At 64.3% G+C, this 13,001-nt stretch overlaps 1 protein-coding gene across 1 annotated transcript in view; it reads left to right on the top strand.

Annotated features, from left to right (window-relative positions):
• Nucleotides 1-13,001, top strand: part of LOC117639964 (neurogenic locus Notch protein) — a 77,851-nt gene that overhangs the window by 44,770 nt on the left and 20,080 nt on the right. The window contains exons 3-5 of the mRNA XM_034376076.1: nucleotides 6,906-7,174; nucleotides 7,619-7,814; nucleotides 9,753-9,886. Of these exons, the coding sequence (XP_034231967.1) occupies nucleotides 6,906-7,174; nucleotides 7,619-7,814; nucleotides 9,753-9,886 (599 nt within the window). The remainder of the gene's footprint in view (nucleotides 1-6,905; nucleotides 7,175-7,618; nucleotides 7,815-9,752; nucleotides 9,887-13,001) is intronic.

Below are 13,001 nucleotides of genomic sequence, written 5' to 3'. Positions count from 1 at the left end.
CCCCGAAGTGACGTCCATCTCAATTTGGCGAGCTGACTCACTCAAACTCAAATCGACGCACAGCTGGGATCTTCGCAGACGACTTTGTCGTCCCCTCTTTTTGTTTTCGATCATGCTTCGCATCCCAATCGAATTCTCTGCTCCTCCGTTTCTCCATCGGATGCATGGGTGCGTGACGAAGACTCGCGGGGCGTCCTCCTCCCCGCGCACACGTCTTTTCTCGGAATAGTGGCGCTAACACACACACACACACACAGTCGCTTTGTCCGAGGCGGTGACGACGACTCCCACGATGTGCGCGAGGCGACGACGGGGCGGCGGCCGTCCCAAGAATGCGCGCCGCGCTGCTCGTCTTTATTGTTTTATGTATCATTTCTCGGTATTTTGCGTTTCGTCCTGGTTTATATATTAGTTATCGTTTTGGCGGCGACGTTTCCAAAAAGCTTCCACCGCACTGTACAAACCCGCGTGGATGCCTCGCATTTCGGTCGGGCCAAAGGCTGGTCCGTCGCTCTGTCTCTCTCGCACCCGTACTGCCCGTCCGGTGCGTGCCAGGGAGACGGCACTGATCGATCGGTCTATGCAGGATCAGGGCACCTCGGCAGCGAAAGTGTGAGGCGGGGTCAGCCGCGTGTCACGGGTTCGAATCCGGGCCAAAGCGGGTCGCCTGGGAGATTTTTTTTTCTCTTTCTTGTTTTTTTTTGTCGGAGCCGCGACGCCAAATGAGCGATCGTGCTGGCTGGTGGCGGTGCTGCGCGGTGCTGCGCGGTGCGGCCGTGTCGCAATGGCGCCGCTTTTCACACCTGTGCTTGCCCCCCCCCTCCCGCCCCTGTCTGATTGGATTGATGGCTTCATTCCATCTCGCTGCTTGCAGTGCAGGGCCCCTTCGAGCCGCTCCCGCTATCACCGCTAGTTCCACATTTGTCCGAGGTCTTACAGTGTCCCCCTCTCCTTTTCCACCCCCCCCCCTTTCTTTCTCCCTCCCTTTGCCCCCTTTCTCCGCCACGCATAACTTGTCGCCTCTCGCTGCAATTATGAACACGCGGCGACGCTCTGCGATTGCCCAGCCAGGCCCAGCCGATCGATCATCGCCTATCTGTGTGTGTGTGTGTGTGTGTGTGTGCGTGTGTGTGCGCGCGCGCGCGCGCGTGCGTGTAGGTGGCATGACAAGGTACACTACATCGTAGCGGGAACCTAAACGCAGCCAGCGCACAAGAGCGGCGGGCCGTGGCGCCGTGGCAGCGACGCGTGGTCCTTGTTGGAAGTCGTGTAATTCGAATGCGCTCCTCTGGGCGGGCTGAGTTTTGTGACCCAGAGGCGACCCGACCTGTCAACACGTCAGTCATTTCAATGCTTTTAGTCAGGGACGAATTTGGACTCGAACCGCCGACGCCATCGTCTCGTCATTGTTCCTCGTTCATAATTGTTATTATTGGTCGCCTTGGCCGCGTCGGCGCAGCGCGTTCGCTCCCAATGATTACGGATTTGTTTTTGCTTTTTCTCCCCCTCCCTCCCTCTCTCTCCCTCTCGCCTGGCCGGTGCGCGCTGCGCTGGCGGCGCTGGGTGCAGCCTGCAGGTGTCAATGCGGACCCCGTCGGCGGACGGACAGACAGACAGGCGGACGGACAGACAGACATTCCACCGCGGCACCGCGGCGTCACTGGAGCCCTCCGCGCCTTCCTATTCCATTTCTCCATTCTCTTCTCCTCCTTCTTCTCCTTCTTCTTCTCCTCCTCCTTGGCTGGCCTTTGTTTTGTCCGGCCTGTCGTCAGCTCGGCGGGCCGGCTGGCTCGCTGTAGAGCTCGCTGGACGTGCTCCACACTGCAGTGGCGTGGCGCTGCCTCGCTGCCTCGCGGGGTAGGGCGCATCACGCGTCGCCCAGTCGAGCGTGGCGGCGCGGCCCGAGGCCCGGCCAGCACACTGCCAAAAAGGACGGCGGCAAACCACACTGGAAAAAAGACACACCGGGCCAATTAAAAGTGACCGACCTGACGGCGCCACGAGTCGACTCAAAGTCAAGTGCAGGGGCCTCCGCGCCTTATCACAGTCACGTCCGGGCCTGCCTGTCTGTCTGTCTGTCTGTCCGTCTGTCTGTCTGCCGGGCCGTGCCCCCGGAGGATCAGATGCCGTGTGCACGCGGAGTCGCGTCCGTTTTCGTTTCGGGGGGTGGAAAAGTCGTTACATACCCGCTGCTAGTTACTGTACAACGCGCCAGTGGTATGTCGCTTTGTGTGTGTGTGAGTGCGTGTGTGTGACACCTGCGCGGTGGCCGGTGTGGCCGTGGCGGTGTGGGAGCGGCCCGGCCTGACATTGACATTCACGTCATTTCTACCTGCCTCGCGGCCGCGCCGTGCCGCGCCGTGCCGTGCCGCGCCGCGCCTTGTCCGCATGCCGTGGCTTGCAATTACATATCGGCGAGTGATCGGAATGAATCCGATGGGATCGGAGTGCCGTGCCGCGCCGATCCTGTATCACGCGATACCGCTCGGGGTCGCGCGGACTCGCGGGCCGAGTGTGCTAATTATACACCCGCCCCTGCCTCGGTGTGTGTGCGCGTGTGTGTGCGTGTGTGTGTGTGTGCGTGTGTGTGTGTGTGTGTGTGTTTGTGTGTGTGTTTGTGTGCGTGTGTGTGTGTGTGTGCGTGTGTGTGCGTGTGTGTGTGTGCGTGTGTGCGTGTGTGTGTGTGTGTGTGCGTGTGTGTGTGTGCGTGTGTGTGTGTGTGTGTGTGTGTGTGTGTGTGTGTGTGTGCGTGTGTGTGTGTGTGTGTGTGTGTGTGTGTGTGTGTGCGTGTGTGCGTGTGTGTGTGTGGCAGACGGACACGCAGAAGGGCTGGCCCGGACACGCGGCTTGACCTCGCCTGGCCGGGCAGGGCGGTGTGCGGCTGTGTGGCGAACGCTGTTGCATGCAATTGGACCAAACGTCTCGCGCACACTCACACACACACACACACACTCACACACTCACACACACACACTCACACACACACGTGCGGATTAAGGTTCTCGGAACGGCCTTGCGCGTCGCCGCCCAGCGTGCTTGCTGCCGTTGTGTGTGTGTGTGTGTGTGTGCTTTTGCCTTCCTGCTTCTGGGGTTGCTTCGCCACAATTAGAGCGGGCTGCCGCTCCCTGCTGTCCGGCAGCAAGGAGCAAGCAGCTGCAGCACCGTCCGTCTGGAATCGGAATAGTGTACGCCGCACTTTTTCGCGTTTGGCGAGGGGAAGAGAGAGAGAGAGAGGAGAGAGAGAGAGAGAGAGAGAGAGAGAGAGAGAGAGAGAGAGAGAGAGAGAGACCCAGCCCCGCCCACGCACTCGAGGGCGCTGCACGCCGCGAACACGCGACTCGCTCAATTGGAGCGCTCTGCCGCTTTGCGTTGCGCCGCGCTGCAGTGGACCGGACCGGCCGTCCGACGCCAGACACTTGGCGGTCATTTACGCGTCGCGACGCTCCCCCCCCCCCCCTTTTTCATATCCACTCGCGTGCAATCATCAGCATTCTCTCCAGACGCGCCGTGTCACGCCCGGCCCTATGGAATGTATAATGTGTAATTTTGTCCAGCGTGTGTGTGAGTCTGTGTGTGTCGGATCGCTGCGTGCGTGCGCCCTTCCATTCTCTCTCTCTCTCTCTCTCTCTCTCGTTCTCATTGTTGAGTCGGTGGCTGTGTTCTTCGCAGAGGCGCTAGGCCGACACTACTGTGCGTTCAGTACACTGTGTGCACGGACGGGTGGACGGACGGGACGCGACGAGGATCGCATTATCGAGCCGTGTATCGTCTGCCGATGGCGTGGCGCGATGGGCAAACCGTCAAGGGGCACACACACACAATCTCACACACACACACCTGCTAAGAGAGTATAGAGTGCACCAGCGCGGGGTCCACGGCCCTAGCGGGCTGGGTTGAGCACAGCGCACTTTCGTCGCTCTGTCTCTCTCGCACTCTGGACAGGTTCTCCTTCCTATGGGTGCGAGAGAGAGGGAGGGAGACGGCCTGCATGGGGGTTGGTTCTCGATAATGCTGCCACGACAATGATCCCGCATTCGCCGCGTTCTGCCTCATTTTCCATCCGAGACGAGAAAGCTCTGAAAGCGGCGCGGCTCGAGTCGAGGAGGACGACGGCATGCGAGAAGAGCTCCGGGAAGACCTCGTGGTGCCTCCCTTCCTCCGGCCGAAATGAACGCAGGCAAAGGAGGGTTCGTTCATGGAGTCCACTGCGGCTGCAGCTAGGCCCTCTTTGTTGACCTTTGCTTTGGCTTCTCCCTCTGTGTGTGTGTGTGTGTCCGCGAGGTGACAGGGCGCCCTGCTGGTCATTGAGCTCACGCCCGCTATCCTTACGCCACGCCGTGCCGTGGTGGCGCGAGTGTCGCAATGAACGCACACGCCCTTATGCATTGACGGTGCTTGTGGAGCACTTCTAGTGCGTGCGTGAGTGTGTGTGTGACCCGAAAGGTCACTCCGCGGAGGGGCGTGGCCAGGCGGCTCGTCCGCCCCCACCCCCTCACCCCCCACGGGGCACGCAGGGGAGGAGGAACAGGAACTTGGCAGCGGCTTGGCGGCAGGGAATGTCGGATTCTGTACTACCCACTGCTCCTCTGTGTGTGTGTGAGTGTGTCGCTCTTTGCCTAGGCGCGGCGTGGCACGGCGCCAAACACGCTGCCGTGGCGTGCCTTGCCGTGCGTTCCGGCCGAGAGGGACCCCGTGCCGTGAGAACACCGGGGGGATGTACACTGTACGGGGCTGCGCGGAGTGGTTGATGGTGATTCGACTGCGTTTACGGCCCGTCCATCCGCTGTCTCGGCGGGCGAGGCTAGGCGAGGCTAGGCGAGGCTGGGCGAGGCTAGGCGAGGCTAGGCCAGTCCCCAGTCAGCCTGCTGGCACGGCAAGGGCTTGGGACTGATGTGGCGGCCCGGCGGGCCACTGTGTGAGAGCGAGAGAGAGAGAGACAGGCGCGCTGGGGCTGTAACGGGGACGCGCCGGGCACTGCGGCATCGAAGCCGCGGCACGTCGCTGGAGGCGGCAGACTCGGCGCGCGGGTTTTAGGTAAACAAACGGAGAATGAAATCCGGCGTCGGCGAGCAATTAGCGGCGCGAACGCCGAACGCGCGGCAGCTTCCCACTTTGGGGCCGTGACCCCTGGTGGGGCTCCCTGGCGGGGCTCCCTGGCGGGGCTCCCTGGCGGGGCTCCCTGGCGGGGCTCCCTGGCGGGCTCCGGGGCTCCCTGGCGGGGCTCCCTGGCGGGGCTCCCTGGCGGGGCTCCCTGGCGGGGCTCCCTGGCGGGGCTCCCTGGCGGGGCTCCCTGGCGGGGCTCCCTGGCGGGGCTCCCTGGCGGGGCTCCCGCGGGGCCCCTGGCGGGGCTCCCTGGCGGGGCTCCCTGGCGGGGCTCCCTGGCGGGGCTCCCTGGCGGGGCTCCCTGGCGGGGCTCCCTGGCGGGGCTCCCTGGCGGGGCTCCCTGGCGGGGCTCCCTGGCGGGGCTCCCTGGCGGGGCTCCCTGGCGGGGCTCCCTGGCGGGGCTCCCTGGCGGGGCTCCCTGGCGGGGCTCCCTGGCGGGCTCCCTGGCGGGGCTCCCTGGCGGGGCTCCCTGGCGGGGCTCCCTGGCGGGGCTCCCTGGCGGGGCTCCCTGGCGGGGCTCCCTGGCGGGGCTCCCTGGTGGGGCTCCTGGCGGGCTCCCTGGCGGGGCTCCCTGGCGGGCTCCCTGGCGGGGCTCCCTGGCGGGGCTCCCTGGCGGGGCTCCCTGGCGGGGCTGGGGCACGCCGCCGCCGTGGGGTCAGGTGCTGCGGCGCCCCCGTGCACTCAGCGCCGAGCGGCAGCGGCCCGCCCGCCCCGCCCCGCCCCGCCCCGCCCCCGGGCCACGACGCACGCCCCGACGGGGCCACGACGCCGACCGAGACCCGAGACTGACAGCGGCACGGCGCGCTGATGCCGTCTCCGTCGCTCTGTCTCTCTCGCGGCCACAGCGGAAGGCCCCTCCAGTGCGAGGGAGACGGAGCGACGGAGTCCCTCAGGCCGGCGATGACAGCGCTACTTTTCGCGCTGCCGCCGTAAGGCTGGTTCCGGATCGCCCTCTCTCTGTCGCACTCGCGGGGCGTGCCGCGGGCGTGCGACAGAGACAGACGGCGCCGCGGAGGCAGCCGGGCGGATTAATGGATTCGGGAGGACTGACTCTCCGACTTGCCGCCACTAAGAGCCTCTCGATCCGCGTCCCCTCCGCGCCCGTCTGCGCCCCACCGGCGGTGCCTCGGCGGGTACTTACCCGGGGAAGGAATGTCCGGAAGGGGTGGGGGGGGGGGTAATACGCGTGATGATTGGCCGGGCTGTGCTCTCGCGGCTCACGCTGTGCGCGGGCAGGCCGGGAGCGCGTGGCGTGTATGCAAGCCTGCAGCCCGCAGCGCGCAATGATACGTTTTGCGTCTTCGGCCGCATCGCGCGTGCGCGCTTGCCTCTTCCATCCCCGAGACGGTTTTCCCGCGGATCCGTTAGTCGGGCCTGGGTTCGGCTCGGCCGTCCGTCTGTCCGTCCGCCGGTTGGCACAATCGAGCGAGGCGATCACGAGAAATTGGACTGACTGGGCCACTGAGCTGCTTGTAGGCCTCGGGCGTTGAAGTCGCCGGGCGGCGGTGCGGTTCGTCATCGAAGTGCGCTCCGGGCAGTTCGGCACCGTTTTCTGTTTTCGACCGGATGCTGCGCGCTCGCTTCTCCAGTTTTGTTGTTTGCTTTTAGTGGCCGTTCGCTGCCGCTCGGATACTGCTTTCGGTCGATCATGAAAGCCGAAACGTGATTCGAAACCGCGCGCGTCGAAGATGAGACGACGAGAAAAGGGTCCCCGTGGCTCATGCTTGCTTGGCGGAGCCGTTGTTGAAAGTCCTGCTTGAACCTTGAATCTGTCACTAACCCTGTCTCTCCCTGTGTTGCAGCTGCACCTCCCTGTACGTGGGCGAGTTCTGCCAGCACCCCAACCCCTGCCACACGGGCCCCGGACCCCGCTGCCAGAACGGCGGGTCGTGCCACGTGCGCGACTCGCCCTACGCGTCCTTCTGGTGCGAGTGCCCCGTGGGCTTCACGGCCTCGCTGTGCGAGATCAAGCTAGAGAACGCCTGCGACTCGTCGCCCTGCCAGCACGGCGGCACCTGCCAGCTCAGCTCGCTGCACGAGTACACCTGCAACTGCCCGCTCGGCTACACCGGTGAGTAACCACGAGCCCCTCGAGTCTAGTCAAAGAGCCCCTTACGGGGAGCGGGTAGGCCGGCCCGCACGACGCGCGTGTTCGACGGGACTGCAATTGAGCCCCTTACGTGGAGTGGGTAGGCAGGCCCGCACGACGCACGTGTTCGACGGGACTGCCCGCCCGGCAAGGCGCTACCTGGTGTCATTGCCAACTTGTCCTCACTCCTCATTAGTTCTGTTCTGATCTTATGGCTCGCCCAATAAATTTCGAAACTCCGTCAAAAATTTCCCAAAAAAGAATTTTTTTGTACTGTACCCGAAGAAAACCCATTCAAAATTAAAGCAATTGAGGGTCTGGAATTTTTATATAGATTTTTCCTTATTTAGTCTTTCCGAAAAATTTCAAGATTTTTTTTTTGAACAGATCATCAAATGCTCATTCCTCTTCTTCTTCTGCCCGCAGGTCGGCACTGCGAGCGCCAGGACTACTGCGCCAGCTCGCCGTGCAAGAACGGCGCGGACTGCGCGTCGCTCGAGTCGACGTACAAGTGCGCGTGCGCGCCGGGCTTCCGCGGCAGCACCTGCAGCGAGGACATCGTGGAGTGCCTGGCCGAGCCGTGCGTGCACGGCAAGTGCATCAACACCCACGGATCGTACAAGTGAGTAGCGCGAGGGGAGGCGTCTCTCTCAGACTGCGTGAATGTGCGCGACGGAGGACGACTCTTTAGAATCGGGCGGCTGTCATGAGAGCTGCGCGCGGCTTAAAGCTGACCGTTTCTGTGTGGCTCGGCGGAGTCAAAGACCAGTTTGGCGCGTGTTTGTGTGTGTGTGCGCGCGCCGAGTCTATCCGGCTTGCACCCAATCCGATCCGGCTAGCCAATTACGCTGGCGGGTCCCCGGCGGGTCGTCGTCGCGCGCTGCGGGGGCGCTGCGCCGCGCGGCCGGACGACACTAGAAGACGGTGGGGGGAAGGGGGAGGGGGAGGACCTTGAACTTGTCCGCGCGGCGCACTGCGGCGCACTGGGCGGCGACGCCGTTGTGCGCGGCCGCGCGGCGTTGTTGGGCCGGGCCCTGGCAGCGCCCTGGCAGTGCCCTGGCACCCGGCCATCCCGGCCCGGACACTACCGCTGCCGCCGTCGTGGCGGGGCGTGGCGCGGCGGTACTGCCCCGGCAGCCCGGCGCGATGTAGCCCCCCGTCGACATGCGCAAGTACCACTCGTACCCGTGCTCGGCGCTCGGCAGCGCTCGGCGCCCGGCGCGGCCGTGCACTGCGGGCGAGGCCCCTTTCAACTGTCATCGGATGGGGTGTCGGGTGTCGCGACACTGTCGCCCAGGTGCAGGGCCGCTCCGCGCGCGGCGGCCGTGGTGCCGGTGGCGAGTACCCTGCGCGTCGACGGCCGGCCTGGCGCGAGGCTATTGGCGCCTTGACGCCGCGGTCTGTCCGTCTGCCTGCCTGTCTGTCTGCGTGTTGGCGAGACACACGGCCGTGACACGCCGCTGGAGTCTGTCTGTCCGTCTGTCCGTTCGTCCGCGTGCCGACGAGACACGGCCGTGACGCGCGGCGTGCGCTGTCCGCACTTCCCCGCGACTTCCCGGACTGCACTGTAAGCGTGCCGGGCCGGAAACGGCTCGGCGTGCCGAAGACTGCCGAAGACGGCCGAAGGCACGCAAATAGCGGGCAACCCGATCGCTGCCGCCTCCGGAAAGTGCGCCCGTCCGCGTCGCGCTTCGCGGAGGGTCTCCAGTCGGTGCTTTTTCCCTCGTTTCGGACGCGGCCGCGGGAAAGGGCGGCTCAGCGACTGGCCGTCCGAACGGCCGGCTAGGACGGCTAGAATGCGTCCAGCTGGCACTGGTTGGCACTCGCGCGCCATCATCACTAGAAATTCAAATTATCATTTTCGTATTCCGTTCCGCGGCGCCGAGTGGTTCCCGGCGAAGGAAGACATCATCCGAACGTTGTCGCCGGCCCGGCCCGGTCCGCCGGAGACATTAATGGCACTTTTCTGTCTTTGCCTTTTTTTCGTTTCGGCCCTAAATGGACGCGTTCTGGAAAATCAGGTTCTGCCGGGGCCGTCCCGACATCGTGCTTGTCTGGGAGGTGTGAAATTTTGTAGCCACTTGTGCAGACCGGCGCCCCGGCCCGGTTCCTCCTTTTTGTTTTCGTCGTTTTGGAATAAAATCGTTACTGTCGCCGCAGCGCCAACGGGACAGTTTCCGAAGAAAATTTCACAAAGTCGTTTTTTTACGGTGCCCGCATGATCGCGTGCTTTACGGGGGTCGAACCCGCGCTGATTCGAAATCCAAATCCCCCTGGGATCGTAAATATGACTGGCACCCGCGCGGGAACCACAATGCGAGCGCACTGCACTGGCAGGCACTGGTGGCCGACGTCCCTGGAGGATGCGTGCTCTCACACCGCCTCACACCGACACACAGCCCGAGACAAAGTCCGATGTATACGGCGAGCGGGGCGTGCGTGTCTGCCCTCCCTTCCGCTGACCTATGTGCTTTGTGATTTGTCCGTTAGCCGGCGCCCTGTCTGTGTGTCTGTCTGTCTGCCCGTCCGTCTCTAACTCGTGAATCTGGTTGTTTGGCAGGTGCATGTGCGAGCCGGGCTACACGGGCAAGGACTGCGAGAGCGACTACATCCCCTGCAACCCGTCGCCGTGCCAAAACGGCGGCACCTGCAGGCAGTTGGACGCGCTGAGGTTCGAGTGCGCCTGTCCCAAAGGTAAGTCTCGTTTTATTGTTGTTTTATAGTGATTTTTTTGGGGGGGGGGGTCATGATCCACCAAAGACGACCCAATGGACTAGAATAGATTTATTCGGATTCGTGCTAAAAATCTTCTCTCGCCCTCAAATTTACACGTGTCTACAGAGTGATAAACAAAGAAAATACACTGGTAGAGCCAATGTCAAGTAAATGAGCAGTGTGTGCACACTGTACAGTAGTTTGAAGGGAACGCCCTGCGGTGCGGGAAGGGCCTCGGACGGGCAACTCGGCTCCAGTTGGCATGTGAGCGGGAGTGAGTAAGAGTTACCGCCGCCGCCGGACTCTCTGCCAAGCACTGCCAAGTCGTTTCCGCCGCCACCGCCCTCTGGCGGCAGGCCTGGGCGGTGCTCGCGCACACGGTGCTCTAGGACGCGTCGGGCCGTCGGGGCATGGGCAGGGCATGGGCAGGGCATGGGCCGCGGCGGATGGACGATGGACCGGGCGTCGGCACGGCGGCGGTACGGCGCACGGACTCGGCTCCAGGACTCCAGGGAAGTTCATTCCGAAACCTGTTCCTGCGTAGCTATAACAGGCCGGCTTGGCTCGGCAGCGCTCCGCAGCGCGCCGCAGCGCCACGGAGGCAGGCGGAGAGGAGAGCCCGGCGGTAAGCCGAGCCCCCGAACTCAAGTTTCAGCCGCCTCCGGTCGCCCCGCCCCGCCCCGCCCCGCCGACTGGCCGGCACTTGTGGCACCACCGCGTCATTGCGCCGAGGATGGACGCCGCGAAAAAACAATAAACAACGAAAAAAGCTGGAAATGAGGAAAGGGCGTGGATGTGGCGGCGGTGCGGACGCTGCGACAAAAAGCCAAATAATTAGCGTGCTGTGCGTGCATAACCTTTGCGGGACGCCCGGTAATGACGGCAGGCCGAAACGCTCTGTCTCTCTCGCACCCGTGCGGCCCTTGCGGCGCGCCCTGCGAGTGCGAGAGAGACGGAGCGACGCCGTTGCGGCATCGGCCGGCTGGCCCGGCCTGACGGACGGACGTCGCCGTCGTCGCTTCGTCTCCTTATTTGTGGAGCTGTCCGTTCCCGCCCTGTGCGTCTGTCTGTCTGTCCGTCTGTCTGTCCGTCTGTCTGTCCGTCTGTCTGTCCGTCCGTCCGTCCGGCTGGCCATCCCTGCGCGCGGAATGCGACGGGGGGCTCCTGATTTGGCGGGGGCCGTCTGCCCGCTAAGGGCTCCCTCACGATCTGGGCGTTGTTGTTGCTGTTGCCGCCACGCAAAGTCTACAGTGTGGTGTCGGGGTCCTGCTGGAGAAAAAGATGTGGGGATGTGAGTCGCAGAGGAGCCTGTGGACCACAGGAGCAGTCCTTTGGTGGGGTCACACGTCCGGTTCGAGTCCCATTTAGCGACTGCGGAGCTCAAAACGCGTCTAGAGTTTTGGCCGCCTCCGCCGGTCGTCTGGCCCACTGTGCGGGCGGAGGACCTCCCGGCGGGAAGGGCGTGCAGTTTGCAGGACCGCATGTGCTGCACAGGCCGCCGCGCCGCTGCACTGCCGTTTGCCGTCGCCCTCCTCCTGTCCTCGGCGGATTTCAATTCCACTGCGCCCGGCTTGGCGCGGTGTGGCGTGGCGTGGCGCGGTGTGGTTGTACGAGGCGACGTCGAGCAAATGTGTGCGAGGGAAATGGAAAAGCAACCCGACGGGCGGAGAGGGGGAAGCGGTCCAATCGTCAGGGCAGCCGGGGTCCCTTTGCCTGGCTGTGCATCGCGTGCTGCATTATAACGAGGTACTTCCCTCGCCCCCTCCCCCTCCCCCTTTTGCGCCGGTGCAGCATCAACTGTGTCGCCGTCCTTCCCAGGCTGCGCCGGCTGCGCTGGGCATGGCGGCCCGACCGCACCATCCTCTCGGCCCTCGGCCTGGCTTGCCTGGCTTGCAGTGTCGTGGAACATGGAACGCAGTGGAAGCCAGAGGAGCGTCTTTCTTTTCGCATTTTTCCGCACCAGGCTCCGTTGCCGCCGCCTTGTTTCATCTTTTTTCCGGCCGTTCGTCTTTCGTCCGCATCTTCTCGTCTATTTCTTCGTGTTCCTCGCCCAAGGCGCCGGCCGGCCTGCCCCGCTTTGCGAACGCATTTTCTTCTTCTTTCGGCCACCAGGTTTTTCCCTTGTCTTATCAGCCGTTCGATTAACTGTTTTTCCTTGAAATGGACTCCGGGCGAGGCCTAGGCCGCCATCCGCGGAGCGACGCGCGAAGCCGCGAAGCGCCCACCCGGAGGACCGGACGGAAGATGCAAGTCAAGTGCGGGGGCGTGGGAGGGCGATGGTATCGGAGGGCGGGGGCTGGAGGCCGCCCCGCCACCGCGTGGACACTGCGTGGCGCTCGGCCGCTCGGCGCACACACCTACAGTACGATGTCAACATGCCGTGGCTTTCACGGTCGCCCTGACGGACGGACGGACGGACGGGGAAGTGGATGAGGCGCTGCGGCGCGTGGGACGTGTGTAATGTGTTGTGCCCTGCTGTGTCACGGTCGTGTCGGCCGGCGTGGCGGGGCGTTGCGTGGCAGGGCGTCGCCGTGCCGAAGATGACTGCTCCGATCGAAGTGCTGCAGGCCCCCTCCCAGGAACACCAGACGCCCGGCCCGCCAGACGGGGTGCGTCTCGGCGTGGACGCGGTGCGGCACTCTAGGGCACTCGCCGGCGCCTTGCTTTGCCTGTACCGTTCGCGATTGTCTGTCCCGACGGGCTGTTTTGACGGGGCCGCTGCTGATACACCGCGAAGCACCGCCTTTGGGACATTTTTCAGTGTTCCGTGGTTTCTGCTCACTGTGCTGCCTGCCGCCGTGTTGCATCGGGCCGCGCAGTGCAGCACCCCTACGCCGTGTAAAGTGGTGCAAGTCGCTGGACCGTGGCGCGGCCTGGCGGCCCGGCTGGCGGGCTGGCCGCGTCGTGGCGAGAGCGGCTCGGAGAGTGGCCCGGTCTGGCCGTCGTGACGGGGATATGCAGATCGGGACGTGGCGACGTGGCCGAGGACGGCGTCGACGTCGACGCGGTGCCCGGCGGTGCCGCCGCCCGCAGCACACCGACGGCACGGCGGGCTGCTTGCTTATGACCCGCGCAGCGAGGCCCGGGCCGGCCA

This window comes from Thrips palmi, unplaced genomic scaffold, assembly GCF_012932325.1.
Source record: "Thrips palmi isolate BJ-2018 unplaced genomic scaffold, TpBJ-2018v1 HiC_scaffold_12, whole genome shotgun sequence".
Classification (NCBI taxonomy): Eukaryota; Metazoa; Arthropoda; class Insecta; order Thysanoptera; family Thripidae; genus Thrips; species Thrips palmi.
The sequence above is the reverse complement of the archived record's forward strand: the minus strand, read 5'-3'. Positions and strand labels throughout refer to the sequence as shown.